The sequence below is a fragment of the Rhizophagus irregularis genome, chromosome 22 (genome assembly GCF_026210795.1).
Source record: "Rhizophagus irregularis chromosome 22, complete sequence".
In the NCBI taxonomy this organism is placed as follows: Eukaryota; Fungi; Glomeromycota; class Glomeromycetes; order Glomerales; family Glomeraceae; genus Rhizophagus; species Rhizophagus irregularis.
Window position 1 is genome coordinate 134,652 of NC_089450.1, and position 20,434 is coordinate 155,085.

General features: G+C 24.9%; 5 protein-coding genes across 5 annotated transcripts; 1 reads left to right on the forward strand and 4 right to left on the reverse strand.

The window, feature by feature from the left end:
* Nucleotides 1-325: 325 nt before the first annotated feature.
* OCT59_014269 (uncharacterized protein) lies at nt 326-1,129 on the reverse strand (the record flags this gene model as incomplete). The annotated part of the gene is made up of 2 exons (XM_066149897.1): nt 326-549; nt 1,021-1,129. The coding sequence occupies 2 exons, from the start codon at nt 1,127-1,129 to the stop codon at nt 326-328; spliced, it is 333 nt and encodes a 110-aa protein (XP_066002125.1).
* An 806-nt stretch (nt 1,130-1,935) lies between these two features.
* OCT59_014270 (uncharacterized protein) lies at nt 1,936-2,160 on the reverse strand (the record flags this gene model as incomplete). The annotated part of the gene is made up of 1 exon (XM_066149898.1): nt 1,936-2,160. The coding sequence occupies one exon, from the start codon at nt 2,158-2,160 to the stop codon at nt 1,936-1,938; it is 225 nt and encodes a 74-aa protein (XP_066002126.1).
* Nucleotides 2,161-2,325: 165 nt separating this feature from the next.
* Nucleotides 2,326-2,617, reverse strand: OCT59_014271 (uncharacterized protein; the record flags this gene model as incomplete). The annotated part of the gene is made up of 2 exons (XM_066149899.1): nt 2,326-2,513; nt 2,575-2,617. The coding sequence occupies 2 exons, from the start codon at nt 2,615-2,617 to the stop codon at nt 2,326-2,328; spliced, it is 231 nt and encodes a 76-aa protein (XP_066002127.1).
* A 301-nt stretch (nt 2,618-2,918) lies between these two features.
* Nucleotides 2,919-3,308, reverse strand: OCT59_014272 (uncharacterized protein; the record flags this gene model as incomplete). Its single annotated transcript, XM_066149900.1, has 1 exon — nt 2,919-3,308. One exon carries the CDS (start codon nt 3,306-3,308, stop codon nt 2,919-2,921), a length of 390 nt encoding a protein of 129 aa, XP_066002128.1.
* A 15,344-nt stretch (nt 3,309-18,652) lies between these two features.
* On the forward strand, nt 18,653-20,184 carry OCT59_014273 (uncharacterized protein; the record flags this gene model as incomplete). The annotated part of the gene is made up of 3 exons (XM_066149901.1): nt 18,653-18,903; nt 18,996-19,189; nt 19,850-20,184. 3 exons carry the CDS (start codon nt 18,653-18,655, stop codon nt 20,182-20,184), a joined length of 780 nt encoding a protein of 259 aa, XP_066002129.1.
* Nucleotides 20,185-20,434: the final 250 nt, after the last annotated feature.

Here is a 20,434-nt window from a genome sequence, read left to right on the forward strand (position 1 = left end):
GGGCTTATTTTTGAAATATATCCAAATTTGGAATTAGCTCATTTTCTAATACCTTTTATGATAAACTCATTTAAGGTAAAGACATCTAGATGACGTATAATACTGTAATCCATCCGGATCTCCCAGTCACGTTACCATGATAAATTGATAATGTGATAACCGGTGATTTTCTAGAACTCTAATCGGCTAACTTAAAGCGGATTTTAATAGTAACTCAAAAAGAACGATGGTAAAATTACTTTAAAATATACTTAGAAAAAAACCCTTTTCTTGACTACTTCTTCCTGTTCAATAATTTTTTCAATTACTTTCTCCTGTTTAACAATTATCTCTTCTTATCAACTATTTCTTCAGCTGCTTCCTGCAATTCACCAGTTCTACCAATTATTTCTTCCTCTTCAAATATTTTTTTTTTATCAGCCATATCTACTAGATTTGCTAATCTTTCAACAGCAGCTTGATGAGCTTTAGCTGCCATGTCTACTATAACTTCTACTTCTTTAACGAAATTTTTGAACCATGATGATTCGTCATCTTGAACATTGTTCTCTTTTACACTGTTCTCTCGTACATACTTAATATAATCTATCTTCTATCTTCTTCTATATATTAAAAAACACTGCAATCACGTGGGCGTTATGTTTAGATTAACCATATAAATAAGTCATTTGAATTGTGTAACCCTACTCCTATTCGTCGCCAATGTTACACAAGACCAAAAAGGAAATTTTATTTCTGGCGAAAAACTGAAATTTTGAGTTAAACAAGTATTCCATAAAAGGAAATTGTCGGTTACGCGAATTTCCAAAAAAGGAAATTTTGTCTTCTGTTACTTTTCAAAAAATTGTGTTGCTCAAATTTCCAAAAAAGGAAATTCTTTGCAGATCTTTTAATTCTGGCCGGAATTACATATTAACTGTTGTCGTAGACAACAGGTGAACACTAGTTTTTTAAATAACATTAATTATGATATTGTTATCTAATTTGTTATAATTAAGTGGTAATATATTTTTAACGTACTTATATCACATTCGTTATAAGGAGAGGGTAACGATTCTTTTAGTGCAATTAAATCATCATTATCCTTTTCACTATAAGGAGGAGGAGGTAGTATTACTTCACCAATCATTTTATAATTAACTAAGTATAAAAATTGAATTGAAGAGTTTTTCTAATTTTGTAATATACAGTACTATAGTGTAAAAGTTGAATTAAATTAGTTTATAATGATTACAAATAATTATAGTTCTTTATTAATATCATTATTTATAAATATTTTAACTATCATTACTAATGTCTCTCTTACTCTATTTTTTTTTGTTTTAATTATTTTATAATATATTGGCATATTTTTTCTCATTGCTGTTGATGAAACCATTCGTATTCATAACAGTAATGAGAGTAGTGAAATAAATAAATATGGTACTTGAGAAAAACCTAAAACTAGAGGTTCTTATAAGTGTCATATTTGCAATGAAATAGAATATACAGTAATGCCATTTTTCATAAAAATGCGAGTAATAAATAATAAACCTAAGGGGTAAGAGGAATGATTTAGTTATTACGTGATATGTTTGACTTTTTTTTCAATTTAAAATAGTGTAGCCATACGTAGATATACTTTTTTACAATATATTACATGGTTACTTATAAACCAATAAAAATATTAAATTTTTATAAAATATATAAAATACCATACAGTTCCGAAATTAAGCAACCCCCGAAAATAAGCAACCCCCCAATAATAATAACCTCCGAAAATAAGCAACTCACGAATTTCTGTAATAAAAAATTAATAAATGTAATAAAAAATAATCAACATTGCTAAAATTAACTTAACAATTCAAAATAAAAGATAATTTTATTATGTATTATAAATGAAAATTATTATAAACTACAGTAGTATTATGGCTATTCATTATTAATTCACTATCACTATTCAATGATATCATCATCGGAACTTTCATTGTCAGTAATTTCATCATCAGTTCCATCCAAGGACGTTGAAATCCTACAAGTCTGGAAAGACTCAATAACTATTTCATCTGAGATTCTGTCCCAAGCACGTTTGACCCATCCACAAACATCAGATAATCTAGCACGGCGAAAGTTACCTGATGCAGTCATTCCGGAGCCACTTCCTGCCATCCGTATTAGCATATTCCTTACGAAGATTGTCTTTAAATGGTTTATTAATGGATACATCAAGTGGTTGACATATGCTAGTTAAACCACCTGGAATAACTGCTAGATCAATACCACCCCTGTCACGAAATTTGATTTTGACCGATTCTTCAAAATGTCCTCTAAAGGAATCGTATACCATCATTGTAGGAGCGTTACGATACCCATTTTCCCCAGATTACTATTAACATAATCAACATAATCCTTCATTAGTTCAGAATCCATCCACCCATTTTGTTGAAACCAAACAATGACGCCAGAAGGAATCTGTTCGCCATGTGATAGCCGTTTTCCCTTAAAGATACAAATTGGTGGAAATTTTGTACCATCTATAGTATAAAAAAATAGAGTAAGCGATGTTAAAAGTAAGTGATTATAAAATGATCTTACCGCGGAAACTGTCGAAAACGAACCGTGAATCAGTTTTTTTCATTGCCAGTTCTGCGAATATGAATTGTTTTTTCGCCTCTGTTATCAATAGTAAAATTCCCTGTCATGTCAAACCAAACAGGGGTTTCGTCCATATTAAGGATATTGGACATCTCAAATAATTTTTCAGTTCTCAGCCGAGTGACAAACTCTTGAAAGTTTTTCAGCAGCTCATTCGTTTGTGATGGTAGCTTTTGCAAAACTTTAGTACGCCGCCGCCAAGATAAATTATGTCTTTTCATAAATGCAGAAATCTAACGGTTTGATGTTTTAAATTCATTTATTGAATTTCCATAAAGACTTGACTACATAGTAGGTTTTTTTAAAATGTCTAGCATTTTAACTCGTGCAATTGCATATGTGACACCTAATCCCTGCTTTCTTTGCTCAATAATCCAATCGTATAGTTCCTTTTCAGCTTCTGGGTAAAAGCTTTTTCGACCGGAACCTACCCGTTTGCTGTTTTGGTTTGTTTCGTTTACCCACTTTTCATTTAAATTAACCCAGCGACTAACCATACTCTTATCAAGTTCAAAAGACTTTAATGCTTTAATTATTCCATTTTCTTTAGCATAAGCAACAACTTGTCTCTTTTGCTCAATAGAATATGAGTTGCGATGTCGTTTGATAATTTTTTTATTAGCAACTCTTTTACTAACGACCATATTTTGTCTTCTCTTTTTTTGTAGCGGCATATCGTGTGGAGAGTTTTAGGAAAAACAAGATTGCGCGTGACTAATTATTTATCGATCACAGTATTGTGTCACGTTATACCGATCATTTGATCATTTAAATTACAAAAAAATGAATAATTTCTTTCGTTTTCTTTGGATTTTTATTTAAAAAAAATATATAACCCGAAATTAAGCAACTCTATAATAAAAAAGTGTTGCTTAATTTCAGAACTGTACGGTATTAAAAAGAATAAATTTATTAAATTTATTAAAAAAAAAATAGCTTACTCAGCTAACTCTAAAGTTTAAAGTTGTTCAACAATTTTTTTTTCATCTCAGGGTTAGATTTAAGTATTATACAAAAATACTAAATATAAAGATTTTTACTTCAAATCACTGGGAATGATCATCACCATTGGCCAGAATTATTAATTTTTACTGGTACTATATTTTTTTAATGCTGACCAATCATCATAATTTCAGTCACCAGTAATCATCACCTCCCAGTGATAATTAGAAAAATTCAAATATAAATTTATCTATAAAATAAAATTAAAGAAAAAAAATATTTTGCAAAAAAAAAAAAATTTATATATCAATTTTAAAACAAACTATAATAAAATTCTCAAGATTTGCATGAATATTAAAAAAATAGAAAAATAGAAGTGGAACTTTTAGAAATTATAGAAAATATAATGTCTATTGATTCAAGAAAGCTATTTTTTACAACATATTGTGATTCAATGCATTAGGTTGATTTATGTTTTGGGTTGGCTTCTTGAATATGTCATTACAATATTAATCAATCTTCCCACCTTTATAGATATTCCAAAATAAATAGGCATATTACTTTTCTTATTATATATCAGTATTTTGATCTTCACCAAAAAAATCTTTGACTATCATTATACGTATAATAGGTATAGTGAAATAACTAGCAGTATTACAAAAATATTATCTAATTTAATTGAATTCACATGTCTTATCAGTGCAGTAAAATTGCTGTAGCTTTTCTATCATCTAACAATAATACAATAAAAAAATCAACATATCTTCATTATAACACAAGTATCAATAGAAAATATTGCCTTGATTCTTTCTTTTTATTTCAATTGCTAATCTTTGAATTTATGCTGTAGATTCAAAATTACTTAATTTAAAAGAGGTTTTATTTTGAAAAATATTATTTTATATCTTCTGTGTTAGTAGAAGTGATGTCAATATTTATAGGAATATTTATTTTAAAAATCTAATATAGATAGAGTCAAGAGTCTTTGTATTAGCGATAATGATAGGAAAAAAATAACTAGTATAGAAATTTATAAGAAATCCAAGAAAAAAATAATTTGATGCTAGAATTCGCACTAAATGGTTTACGATCCACGTACTCTCTTCCTCTTTAATAGTATTATACATTTCATTCACTTCTTTATCATTTTTTAATTAGCTATGTATCTGAAAAATTAATAAAATTTCATATAATTCAGGCAAGTTTTTTTTGGCAAAGCCTAACTCTTCTAAAATATGTATCTTTTTTTTTAAAAACAAAAGAAGAGCATATATGAGAAGACTCTGAGTCTTTTAAAAGGACTAGTGAAGTTCACTAGCATAACAGACAAGTGGGAAAACTCTAAACCTTGTAAAAGGATTAGTAGAGTTTTATTAACATAAGCCTGATTTTTCTCTAAAATACTTCACGTATATGAATCTTTTTTTTTAAATTAAAAGAAGAATACATGTGGGAGGTTCCAGATTTTGTAAAAGGACTAGCAGAGTTTACTAGCATAACAGATAAATGGGGAGATTTTGGGCCTTGTAAAAGGACTAGCAGAGCTTACTAGTAGCCTGATTCTTTTTTAAAATTCTAAAATGAAGTTTGAGACTATTTTTAATTACTTTTTTTGATAATGAGTTTATTTGTTAATATAACCTGATCAAATTATCTGAGAATATGCACTGTGAATTTAAAAGTTTTTTTCAATGGAAAAGTCATGTTTCAGTGAATTCATTAAAAATATTGAGTATGACTATTTAAATATTTTATCAGAAAAAGCTTGAGATGATTTAGAAAATACATATACTTGTTATCTTGATATATTAGAACAGATAATTTTAGATGAACATGAATCTATAGAAGATCTTTGACAAATTTGAATTGTATATTTTTTTTACTCCTGTTAACTTGTACTAAATTTAAAATAGGTTTAATTTTTTCTTAATTATAGTCAATAAAAAAACGTATTCAAAATAATTTTTTTAATAATTATTTACAAATAAACGAAAAACTTGCTAAAGTAAATTATAAATTGATATCTCATTTACTAATAAGAACCTTTTAATGAATTTATGGATTTGATTATAGTAAAAAGTGCAAACGATTTCTCATAGTGCCACATGTAATACTATAACAGGATTCTGGACATCACACATATAACTCATATTTGAGTTTTAGCAAATTCAATCAAAATTAGGTTAAACTTATAATTTAGATAGAGCAAATTGATTGAAAATTAATTAATAGTTATAATTATGAGTTTTAGTAAATTGTGTTGACTTTATAAAATTATATTTTATATTTGAGTAAATTGGTACTTTTTTTTATCCTTTTTTTTTAACTTTTATTGATAATATTTTTAAAAATATTAGTTTTGGGGTACAGGTTATATTTTAGCCAAAATTAAGTATAATTCCAGCCAAAATTAAGCATAATGCAGGCTAAAAACCATTCAATTAGTTTTGCAACATTTTATTTTTTAATAATTATTTATATTTAATTTATTATTTTTATTAATTATTATTTTATCTATAATCTACATAATTTTAATTATAAATTATAAAAATTAACAGCTTAATTTATATTAATTTTTTATTTTTTTATTAATAATAAAAAAAAAGATTATTAATTTCAGTAAATTAATAATTAAATTTACCAATTTACAAATAATTTAAATAAACTAAAATTATATTTTATTAAGCAAATTTAAACTTATATTATTTAGAATTTTACTATAACTTATATTTTGAGTTTTAGCAAATTAGTATAGATTTAAAATATGATAGGTCATAATTATCTGATTTGATCTGAATTTGACTAAATCAGATCTGGATCAGATCAAATCAAATCAGAATTCTAATTATAGTTACAGGTTTTGAATTAAAAAACAATTTAAAATACTAATGATAGGACTCCACTTACTCCTAGTAATAAAGGTCTTCAGGAAAAATTTTAAATTTACTAGTAATTTTACCAGCAATTCTATTGGTTAATTAATCTAAAAAGGAAAAAAATCATAACAACTTAGTGTAATACAGTCAACTCTCTTTATAGTCACACATTTGGGACAGTCCATATTTGGTGATTATAAAGAGATGTGACTATATAAAAAATTTCTTATTAGTATATCATAATTCCGGCCAAAAATTAACATAATTTTAGCTAAAATTATACTCAAAACTTTATTGTATCGTAACTCCGCCAATATTAATTGTAGAGAGATGATCTTACCGCCATTCGATTCGTCTTGATGAGACGGTTCTAATGGTATAAAATACATCGAAATCCAATCACTAGATTAATTTCCGAAATTAAAAAAATATTAATGGTTTTTGTGTAATAACTCTGCCAATATTGATCCTAGAGAGACGATCTTACCGCCATTCGATTCGTCTTGATGAGACGGTTCTAATGGTATAAAATACATCGAAATCCAATCACTAGATTAATTTCCGAAATTAAAAAATATTAATGGTTTTTGTGTAATAACTCTGCCAATATTGATCCTAGAGAGACAATCTTACTACCATTCGATTCGTCTTAATGCGACGAATCTAATGGTATAAAATACATCGAAATCCAATCACTAGATCATTTTCCGAAATTAAAAAATATTAAATGGTTTTTAAGTAGTAACTCCGTCAATATTGATCACAGAGAGATGAGCTTACCACCATTCGATTCGTCTTGATGAGGCGATTCCAACGAGCTATTAATCGTCTTTTTACAATCACTAGGTACTGAGAAATTTAGCAAAATGTTAAATGGCGCAGTAAACGTAAATCAAGAAATATAATAATGCCGATGCTTAACATTTTGTTGAATAACTCATCAGCCAGTGATCGCAAAAGGATAAAACTACCACCATTCGATTCATCTCAGTGAGACGATTCTAACAAGCTATGATACATCTTTGTACGATTATTAGATGCCAAGTTATTTAATATATTCTTTATATAACTGTGATTATAAACGGTTCTTTTTAATATAAGATTTTTGAGGATAGGTGTGATAGTGACTATAGATAGATTGTGACTATATAGGATAGTTTTTAATAATAAAGTGTTTTGAACATTCAACTGGTGTGACTATATAGTAGAATGTGACTATAACGGGAGTGACTATAGAGGGAGTTGACTGTATTTCCTTTTTTAGATTTTATTTATATATAGTAAGATCTTCAAAAAATTCTCAATTATAAATTTTATTTTAAGTTTTCAATAATCTATCTTGTAAGTAACTAAAGTAGGATCCTCCGATGATGCCTTTTAAAAACATTAAGTAAGTAAACTTATTTTAAGATTAAAACTTGAGAAATAGAACCTCCATTTTTTAACATGTTTTTTAAAAAAAGGAAGTAAAGAATTGACTTTTTCAAAGAAATATCTGCTATTGCAAATGCTTCTATAAAATCTTCAATAACTTATTTTTTTAACTCAGCTGTCACTTGAGTAGAAGCAAAAGTAAGTTGTTGTGTTTAATTTTGCTCTTCATGACTTTTCATATTTGATATATATTTTTAACTATTACAATAATTATCTATAGTAGATTTTTATCTCTATTTTACAGAAATATTAAAAAAATACTTTATTATTAATATGGAAAATATCCTTATATTTACTACATTTAGTATAAACTAATACATTTTTGTAATTTTTTTTTCTTTTCAGCATTGTAAAGTATGAAAAAAAAAAATAGATTGGATTTAATAGATTTGATAATCATAAATTTTTCTTTAACTATAGATTATGCGTTAAATCATAAAACAAATTCAAATTATGTGATATTATATTGTGTAAAATTCAAATTATGTATTTGTCACATAATTATTCATTTTATATAATATTATACGATTATATAAAATCATCGTTCCTGATTCAGTTCAGGTTAGATTTATAATTCAAGACCAGATCAGATTAGACCAAACTGAATATTTCGGTCTGAGTTGAAGTATCAACTCAAACTGAACCAATCCTAATTTTCAATCCAGATTGCCAGATTAGAATCAAACTGATTAGAACTTTAAATAAAATTTAATGTAATAAAATTTTTTTATATAATTAAATATATACTACATTAAGGATTTGTTATATCATAAAATTCATTATATCAAAATTCACTATAGAAAAGACTGACTATATATTAAGAAAAACTCCTTTTTTTTTTCTTTTACTTTCTATTTGTTAAACTCCTTTTTCTTTTTTCTAACTTTATTTTTTCTCATTTTTTTAGTGAAAAATAATGAACAGGAATTTTTAGAATCATCTTTAATTAAAATATTTTTTATTAAATATGCCTTTGCAAATAAAATTTTATTAAATAAGATTATTTTAAGGCTATATAAATAAATTGTTAGTTTCTCATCAGTAGCTGGATCATATAAATGTCATGAAAAATAGTGTTTCAGGCAAAACTGAAACGTAATATCTAGCGAAACTTCTGAAATTTGGTGAGACTGATTTCATCAAATGTGCAAAATTCCAAAACTGGTAAAACTTTAAAACCTAAAAAATCACGTGTTAAACATTAAACTTTTAATTGGCTATAGTAAGGTATAATCATATGATTCCAAGATCTCATTTTTCATTAAATTATTTTAGATGTAAGGTAGAATTTTGTACAAGTCCTTATTTTTAACACTACCAAATATTAATTTCCATTTAAAAAATTTTGTCGTAATCTAATTAGTTAAAATATGATTGGATATTATAAATATGGTAAAAATATATATCATATGGGCTGATTTATAAAATTAAGTTTTTATATTCAAAAAACTAACTTTATTAAGCAAATAATGCAAATACAAGTTACATGAAAATGATAAATTCATACCAGCTGACATAAATAAAATTGATTTAATTATATTATTTTTTGATTTTTTTTAATAATATCATTAAAATTAAAAAATTTTGGGCCCGTGATCACCAGACATTGAAGATAGGGCCTTTATGGCTAAGATTAAAGCTCCGCATGAGCCGGCTTGAGCCGAGCCACAGTCTGGCTCGGCTCAGCTTGAAAAAAAAATTCTGGCCTGAGCCAGAATAAGCCGAGCCATAAAAATTTTGGCTCAAGCTAAAGTGAAATGAAGCCGCCATGATTTTCATGGCTCGAGCTAAACCAGGCTCGAGCTTTATTTTCAGAAAAACGGTTCGCAACGTTTTTTTATTAAAGAATTAAAAAAAATGTTGCGAAACGTTTTTTTCTAAAATAATATTGTGAAAAAAATGTTTTCGCAACGTTTTTTTATTAAAGAACTTAAAAAAATGTTGTGAAATGTTTTTTTCTAATATAATATTGTGAAAAAAACGTTTTCGCAACGTTTTTTTACTAAAGAATTTAAAAAAATGTTGCGAAAACGTTTTTTTCTAAAATAATATAGTGAAAAAAACGTTTTGCAACGTTTTTTACTAAAGTTAAAAAAAATGTTGCGAAACGTTTTTTCCAATATAATATAGTGAAAAAGCGTTTTTGCAACATTTTTTTATTAAAGAACTTAAAAAATGTTGCGAAACGTTTTTTCTAAAATAATATAGTGAAAAAACGTTTTCACAACGTTTTTTATTAAAGAACTTAAAAAAGCGTTGCGAAACATTTTTTCTAATATAATATAAAAAAAACGTTTTCGCAACGTTTTTTTATTAAAGAATTTAAAAAAACGTTGCGAAACGTTTTTTTCTAAAATAATATAGTGAAAAAAACGTTTTCGCAACATTTTTTACTAAAGAATGTTTTTTTCCAATATAATATAGTGAAAAAAACGTTTTCGCAACGTTTTTTTTATTAAAGAACTTAAAAAAATGTTGCGAAACATTTTTTTCTAATATAATATAGTGAAAAAACGTTTTCGCAATGTTTTTTTATTAAAGAATTTAGAAAAACGTTGCGAAACATTTTTTTCTAATATTAGATAATGAAAAAAATGTTTTCGCAACATTTTTTTACTAAAGAATTTAAAAAAACGTTGCGAAACGTTTTTTCTAAAATAATATAGTAAAAAAAACGTTTTCGCACCATTTTTTACTAAAGAATTAAAAAAAACGTTGCGAAACATTTTTTTTAATATAATATTATACAAAAAACGTTTTTGCAACGTTTTTTGTATGATACTCAGCCCAGTTTCGGAGCTGTACTGAAATTTTACATCGTTTCGGTTTTTCGTGTTCGAAATTTATCACCGGCTCGAGCTCATTTCAAGCTAGCTCGCGAGCCACTGAGCCAATTTAATCGTGACTCAGCTCGGCTCAGATTGAAAAGCTGCCAAGCCAGCTCGTCGTGCATCCGGCAGAAATCGAGCTTTAAATTTAAGATGACTGTTCTTAAATAAAAGAGTCTACCTACGGAGTCAAACGATCACTTGACAGTGCACACGTGGAGTACTACCGGTATGACAAGTAGTTTGTAGTTTAATTATATTAGAGTAGTTATTAGGAAATTTTACTTTATATATATTTTTTTATTTTTTTATTTTAATAAAACTGCAAATGCGCTGCGAAAAAAAAAAAAAAAAATTAAAAAAATTTAAATATAATTGTTATGACAAAATATTGAATAACTCACAGGTCGAAAAGTGAAAAATCAGACATCAATCAGTCACCAATCGGTCACCAATCAGGTAGCTGATTGGTGACCGATTGGTGACTGATTGGCATTTTCGCCAAATATCGTCACCAATCAGGCAGTTTGCTAACTTTTAATCCAGTGATCAAAAAAAAATGAAATATAGCTCATTGGAATCATCTCAACAAGACGAATCTAATGGTAGTAAAATCATATTTTTAGGATTAATAGTTAATAATAAAATATTGAATAAAATATAAATGATACATTTTTATATTTATATTTTACTTAATTTCTCATCAAGTATTAATCCTAGAAATGCGATTTTACTACCATTAGATTCGTCTTGTTGAGACGATTCCAATGAGCTATATTTAATTTTTTTCTGATCACTGGATCAAAAGTTAGCAAACTGCCTGATTGGTGATGGTATTTGGCAAAAATGCCAATCAGTCACCAATCAATCACCAATCAGCTACCTGATTGGTGACCGATTGGTGACTGATTGATGCCTGATTTTTCACTTTTCAACCTGTGACTTAACGTGTATGTGTGCTAGACGAATGAATTTATATTCATTAGAAAAAGATAATCAAAAGCTATCCATAAACCAAATATCGCATGAATTGAATCACAAGTTGCTGAATAATTACGTTCAATATATTTATTTTTGACTTTTGACTTTGATCATTAATATTTTTACATCTAATAATTCAATTTGAATGATCTTTTTTTTTCAGGTAGAGTAGTTTCTGGGTTTTCATATAAATATAAATATATGTGTTTAGCATACATACATATACACTAAGATATTAATGATTTTGTTAATTGAATAAAACTCTGATACAAAAATTTTTAAAATTATAATTCTTACCAAAAGATGATCTTTACAGGTATTATTGAGCTCTTTTTACTTTACTTAATAAGGTTTTATTTGCTATTTCTATTTTAAATTGAATAAATTAATAAAATCAATTTTAAAAAGTAATTAACAAGTAGAATAAAATCAGTATAGTAAAAAACAAAAAAAAAACATCTCAAAAACTCTAAATCATAACTCACATTTTATTTTGTATATATTTTTACTAAAAAAAAGAAGGAACTAAGGTTAAAAATAAATGAAAAAAGATTTTTCTTATTAATATAAATTATTAATATTTGTTTTCTTACTTACTGATTAAAAAAAACTTGCTATATATGCCTATAAACTTTTCTAAGTCACCTAACAAAAATCTGATTGAAAAATGATTAAAAAGTGATTGAAAAAGAAAGTAGTTGCCATTGTTATTTTTGAATAAATGTTAAAAATTTTTTTTTTATTTTTTAATAGATTTAGATCATCTGATTATGTAACACATATAATTTAAGCTTGTGAAACATAATTCTTGTTAAAATGTGCAAATCTTTATGAAAATCTTAATTTGGCTAATTTCATGAATTGGCGGATATGTATATATATATAATTTATTTAATATTTCAATTAAAGCAAATAAAATAAATAAATATGAAAACATGAATAATAAAAAGAATTTAGATTTGCGATTTTGAAAATTTAAAATTCAATGTTAATATAAACATGTAATCTACAACTGAATTTTGGACATGAAACTTATTTAACAACCAATTAAAAAGATATGTACATGACAATTTTAGTTTTGTTAAATTTCAGAAGTTTCATCAAATTTTGGACATTTTGCCAGGTTTTGGCAGTTTCAGAATAGCTGAAACTGAAACTTAAAATGGGCAAAACGTTTCACTAATCACAAAACAGTTTCATCCAAAACATTAATCGCAAAACAGTTTCGCCTAAAACATTAATAAAAAATACACTTTTTTTATTTTTTTAGTCATATGATACCAGCTGGATCCAAAAAATTTTAAAATAAATGTTTTTTTTTTATTATTTAATTTATATTTTAAATTTTTCATGCAGATCACCAGATAGGAAAAAAATTATTAAAGATAATAAATTTTTTTTCAAATTATTAGGTAGGAAAAAAATTTATGTTTTTTTAACCAATCATATTTCAGAAATCATCTAATTTTTTTTTAAAATAAATTATTTTTCTGGACAACCAGATTACTTTTTATTATTTATATTCATAAAAAATGAACTATTTTATTTATATGACCTATTTACAAAAAAAATTTTTTTAAAATATTTTTTGCAATAAAATTTTAAGTTTAGCCAATCAAAAATTAGTTAAATTAAAAATCAGCTGTCAGGTATTTTTAAATATTTTCTGTAATTTTCTGATGATACAATAATAAATGAAAATAACTTCTATTTTGAAAATAATAACAGTATAGCAAATTATTTTTAATTTTCTACTGGTATATAAAATTTAACAACTAGCTTACCCTATAAAAAAAAAAAATTCTTTAAAATGTACTTAAAATATATAAGTACATTTTAAATATATTTTAAAGAATTTTTTTTATAGGATTAATATCATTTAATTGAATTTATAAAAATAATCTTTAGTAATTTTTTAAATAATCTTCAATTTAATAATTATCGCCGTTTTCAAAATGATGTGTGCAATATTGATCATCTGATTAAAAAAAATTTCCAGATTTTCACTGAATATTTTAAACTCAATATATGTTTCGCATTCTTTTCTAACTATTACCTAAGATTCCCTGCCAGAACTTGTGTTAATAGGTTTATTTACAGCTTTTCCTTGAGTTATAAGTCAATTTATTATATACAGTTTTGAGTTTCTTTCGTCCAAAGTTTGAGATTATTGGCAATTATTGAGTTTACCATCAATAACTAATGATTTTCTCTAAAACTTTAACGTTCTTACATTTTTTTTCTATTCACAGATACCATTTTCTCTCTTTTTATAATAATTATAATCAATTACATTAATAGTGTTAATAAATTTTGTAAGTAATTTTAAATTTTTTGCCTATTACATTATATTGCATTATTATAAAATAATTTAGTATTTTTGGTTAATTAAAAGGTTTTAAAAGGCTATATAAAGTTTTTCTGTAAATATTGGAATGTTTAGAATTTAGATTTATTGAATTTTAGCGAAACTATCTAACTGTGTATGCTTATTTTTACAATTTTATAACAATAGATATTTTATGCTTCAAAACAAGTTAAAAGCTAAGTTAAAAAATTAAATAAGTTATTTAACAGGTATGGTGTTGCTTAGACTAAAGTTTTATCAAGTTTAAATGGTTATTTTAAAAAATTCTAAACATTTTTATAATAATGATATTGACTTTGTATTTATTTTCTCTTTATCTTTACAGAAATTCTATATGAAAATTTGGAATTTTTATATTGTAAAATTGAAGCCTTATAAGGATTTAATTTGTAATTGTATAAAGGAGAGATTGAAATTATAAAACAAATAAAATTTTAAATAAAAATTAATTTTTTCGCGAAGCAATGATTTTTTTCACTTATTGTCACATACTCACATGACCGTTAAAATATTTGATTAGCCAATTTTATTTATTTTGATCATATGACTAATAATCATAATCAGTATTCGAATTTCATGCATGATCGAGCTGCATATACCATTTTGAAAATGGCGATAAATCTTATACTTGGATATTTTTTTATATCAAGAAAAAAGATTATAATAAATTTATGACAAAATACTTATGTAGATAGGACTGTTTTTTTTTCATTAATTTTATTTATAAATATTTTTCTTTTATTTTTTCTATAATTTTTATTTCATTTATATATAAAATTTTCTATTTTATTTTCTTTTATATTTATATTTTTTTTTTATATTTTTATATTTTAGATTTGTAATTTTATTTTAAGTTATGTGTTTAGGTTACTTTAAAACTTTTCAGTACTTTTTTTAATACTGTATTAAGGTATCCTATAAGAATTACATTGCCATTTATATATTTAATCTTTTGCAATAATATTAAGACTTCTAAATAATCTAATATGAAAGTAGAAAAATTCGTGCAACTTATTAGTTTAGCTTTTTGTCTATTATATTATCTATGTCAATGGTTATTAGATCTAACAATTTGTATGCAAACTTTTATTTAAAGTAGTATATTGATGAAATAGATAAAAAAGCGATTAGATAGACTTTATTTTACAGAAACAAAAAATTTATGATATTAGATAAATTAATAGTTAATTATAATTTGGTTAATTAACTGTTATTTAACTATTGATTAATTTTATAATTTTAGTTAAAATATATTAATTTATTAGTTTAAATTAATCATATAATTTAAATTTCTTTTTTGATTAGTTAATTTATAATTAACTAAATTAATTATTAATTAACCAATTTTAGTTAAATATAATTAATCAAATTAACTATTAATTAATTATAGTTAATTAACCCTCATTTCTATATTAGAGCATAACAGGTTCTACAATTTTTATGAACAATGAAAATAAGGCTTATCAAGTTAAGATCATTTCACTGAATTTCAATTCAGTTGTTACCCAACAGTTTGACAGTGTATATGTAAATATAGTAATTAATAATGTTAAATAAACAATAAGTTTTTCTTTACTTTTGTAATTAGACTTTTTTTATATTTAATAAATTATTATATGCATTGCAAAAAAAAAAGAATTTTACTAACTTGCTTCCTAAATTAAATAATCTAGGTTAAATTACTTCCTTAAAATTTATATTTTACATTAATATTTTTTTTTTAAAAAAAAAATTATTTGTATTATTATCTATTTTACTTTATATAGATTTTATTTATTTGAATATTATAGAGTATAATGACCAAATTTTTTTACATGTCTTTTATTTTTAGCAATTTCTATTTGTATACGGAATGTTTGAACCCGGATCATGTGATTATTGCCATTTTGACTAATAATATAAACTTCAAAATTAGTAGATAAATGGATTTTTGCCTGCTTTACAAGTTTACCTAAAGCATTAAAGGTGCTTTTGAATGTCAGTTTTGACTTTACCTATGAATAATTGATTTTGCTAACGTTTCTTAAAAAAAATTTAGGAAATGATCAGCAAAGACAGTTTTTCATATGTAAGTCAAAAACAGCATTTAAAACCCCTTTGATGCCTTAAGTAAACTTGCAAAGCAGTCAAAAATACATATATTACATAGAAAAAGCAAAAGGGTGTGACATTGGTGTCATTATATTTCATATGACCTATATTCAAATATCTCATATAAACTTTGAAATTTCTTTATTTTTTATTGTAATCATAATTTACATTTTTTTTAAAAATTTGGGTAAAATTATATAATTATATAAATTTACTAATGGTTAAATTATCCAGATTAAATCACATTAGATTAAAATTAATCTTATACTATATAATAATTTTATAGGTAATTATTATAATTAAAATCCATGAAAATCTATAAAAAATCTATGAAAATACTATGAAATATTAAATTTTAGTATTTTATCTTTTAATTTTAAATATCTAAACTATTTCAGTTTAGTTAAATGACTAAATTTTTCAGTTTGACTTAGAATCACTAATAGAATATATCTTATTTATAAATAAGTTGTAAATTCATGTAACTTCTTTTTTTAAATAAAATTACCATTCTCTTTGAATATAATTTAACAATAATACTGTATAAAAAATTAATTGGATCTATTCCTTAAACTGTAGGGGTTAAAATAAATTTTAAAAATTTTTGAATTTTTAAAATATCTTAAGATCTAGTGATCATAGAAAGATGAAATTATATTTGTTAGATTCCTCTTATTTAGGCGCATTTAATGGTAATAAAATCATAACTCTAAAATTGATAGATAAAAAGTTATATTAATTTATAAATTTTTAGATTTTATAAGTTATCCTGTTACATAATATTTGTAGAAGGACAATTTTATTTCTATCAGATTCTTCTCATTAAGACGCATCAAATGGTGGTAATTTTATATTTCTAGGTTTAATGGATAAAAATCATTAATCAAATTGAACTTTTTTTTCGATTTTTACTTAGAAAATACTATAAAATTTATTACAAAAATATTGGTTTATATAATAAAATATTTTAAGATATTTAAGTGTCTTTAATTAAAAAACAAAATTGCAGGCAAATTTGGCTGCAAAACAGTTTAAGGGATATATATGATCTGCAAATTCTGAATTATTAATAGATTATTTAAGATTTTGAAATTCTTTTTTATAATTATAGCAAATTACAGAATAATATTTCTAGGTTTTAACTGCTTTAATTTGTAATTAAACCAATAGAAGTTATAATTGAAATTAATTAAAAGTTAATAAAATGTTAGTAGATTTACAATTTTACTAATTCTGTTTTACCTTTTTACTTATTCTTGCTCACGTTAATGAGGATGTGTAATATTTAAAATTATAGCATTCAATCTTTCTTAAAAAGATCTTATCACGTGATTTTCAAGGAAAATTTATTATTATTCATATTCGGGATTTTCATTTAAATTTTCATTAATATAATCAGAATGAAAGAACTTGGTATTAGATAATCTATAATTATTATACAATGCCGTAGTAATTACTTATCATGAGATGCATAAATAAACAATTAGCGTCATATGAATGAAATAAATAAAACAAAGCCTTTTCTAAACATTAAGCCTTAATTTATAATTTGTATGATTCATACGGAAACTGATAATTAATAAGCCCCGTAAATCCGTTCCACTCTTCTGAATTAAGGTCAGAAACTTTCTTTATAGAATTTTTAGGTAATCTTTTTTACTGTAAATCAAGCAAAACTCGAAATAATAACGTTCGAAAATCTCGGGTGAATTCTACACGCATTTTTTACTTTCGGGCATCTGCGGCTGGTCCTTTACTAACGATTAAAGAAGCAGCTAAACTTAAAAAGAATCTAAATTAGTTTCAGGAAAGGTTTAAATTCCGCCCACATATGATTATTATATTATTTATTAATCATCCAATTATCCTTATTCTTTTACTGATTTACGTAACACTGCACATAACATTTTTTTATTATTATTTATTGTGCTTATAATTTAAACCAATAAAAAAAGAAAAAGTTCAGTACGCTATATTTAGTAAAAGATATGCCAAATGCACTTGCGGTACATTGCTTAGAGATTACAAATATTTTGTTATTACAAAATATCTAACTCAGCTACTAAAATATTATTGATTAACAATATAATTTGTGGTTATTAAAAATGATGAAACTTGTCGTTTCAAAAATTGATGCTAGTCTTTATAGTGTGAATACAATGTGAAAAAAAAAGTTGGCTATCATTTTTACTTATATATCACTTTAAAGCACTATTGATGTAATATAAAGTATATAATATATTTTTATGCAAAAAAAGGTAAACAATGTCTTGATTCCGATATTCGGAAAGTATGTTGTAAATGATGCAGCTAATCATTCAAGCCGATCTCAATTTTATTCTATAAATATCATTCCATCCACTTATTTATTAAAGAATAAATTTCTTTCCTTAACACAACTTTTTCAACATAAAATTTAATTTTTTACTTTGTGAATTTAATTTTTTTTTTTTTTTTTTGCGGTTATCATTTCCCCTCTCCTTTCGTAAAGTAGCATAATGTCAGAATTTTTTACTAGTCTTTCAAAAGATTTTAGCGTATTACTTGATCATTCAGACGATTATAATGTTATTATTAGAGTCGGCGATGAAAAAAATGAAAAAACGTTTCAAGCCCATTCAGTAATTCTTAGAGCAAGATCACCATACTTTAAAAGAGCGTTATCAAATGATTGGGCTAGAAAAGAAGATGGTTCTACGGTATTTACAAAACCAAATGTTTCTCCAGCTGTTTTCGAAATAATTCTCAAGTAAGTTGTTATGTTTAAGGATGTAAAACGTTTTAAATCAACACCGAAATGAAATTAAATTTTACGATGCTTTTCTCTTTTGAAAAATTAAGGTATATATATTCTGGAACTATAGATTTAAATAATCAAGATCCGTCACATATTCTCGAATTACTTATTGCATCAGACGAGTTATTATTGCAAGAATTATTTAATCATGTACAAGATTATTTATTACATAACAAATCAGAGTGGATGAAAAAGAATGTAGTTAGAGTGCATCGTACGATAAACCCACGTGAAGGATGTAAAAGGTTACAAGATTTTTGTTTAGAAACGATTTGTAAAAATCCTTTATTGGTGTTCAAATCTGAAGATTTTTCAACATTTGAGGAATCATTATTATTACCATTATTATCTAGAGATGATTTACAAACCGAAGAAATTGAAATTTGGGATCATTTAATTCAATGGGGTATTGCTCAAATGAATTTTTCATCATCTGGTGAATATGATGATTGTTCTCTTGTTCCAGCTGTAAATGTTTCTAAATGGGAGAAAAAGGATTTTAAAGAATTACAAAGAATTCTAAAAAATTGCATACCTTTAATAAGATTTTTTGAAATTTCTTCAACTGATTTTTATGATAAAGTTTGGCCTTATAATTCAATTTTACCAAAAGATTTAAGAGAAGATATAATTAAATTTCATTTTAAACCAAGTAGTAGACCTATTAGTCCATTGCATAAACCAAGATTGATTCCATTTGATTCAACATTAATAAAACAAGAACATGTAGCAAGATTGTGTGATTGGATAGATAGAAAAGATGGTAAACCTTATAAATTTGAAGATATTCCATATAAATTTAAATTATTAGTTAGAGGTAGTAAAGATGGGTTTGAATCCGAAATTTTTCATGAAAAATGTGATCATAAAGGTCCAACTATTGTTGTAATGCAAATAGCTTATTCGGGTGAATTAGTTGGTGGTTATAATCCTATTGAATGGACGACTGGGGATTCTCGTATTACAACTCAAAATAGTTTTCTATTTAGTTTTCCTAAACAAGGTAATATCGCGGACGCTAAATTATCAAGAGTAAGTAGACCTGGTTATGCTATACGTGTAAAAGATAAATCTCATGGCCCTTGTTTTGGTGACAAAGATTTATGGATGAAACAAAATTTTAATGCTTATGATAGTTGTTCTTCCGATAAAGATGATTATCAAGAGAGAGTTACTACTTTATCTAAATTTTGGGTATTAGAATATGAAGTATTTCAAGTAGTTAAAAAGTGAATAGGGGTAAAAGGAGGGAACTAAAATAGGGGAAACAGGGGTGAATAACTCCCGATTTTTATACTATTCTACGAATAATCCATAAATGAACAATTTCAACTATTCAACACTTTTTTTGCATATATTATTCACACATATATATTGGTTTTGTTTTACTTAATTTATTTGCTTTTAATAAATTTTTTTTTTTTAAACTATAAAACAGTCCCGGGTTAAATGTTTATAATTTGCGGAAATCTCTTACATATGT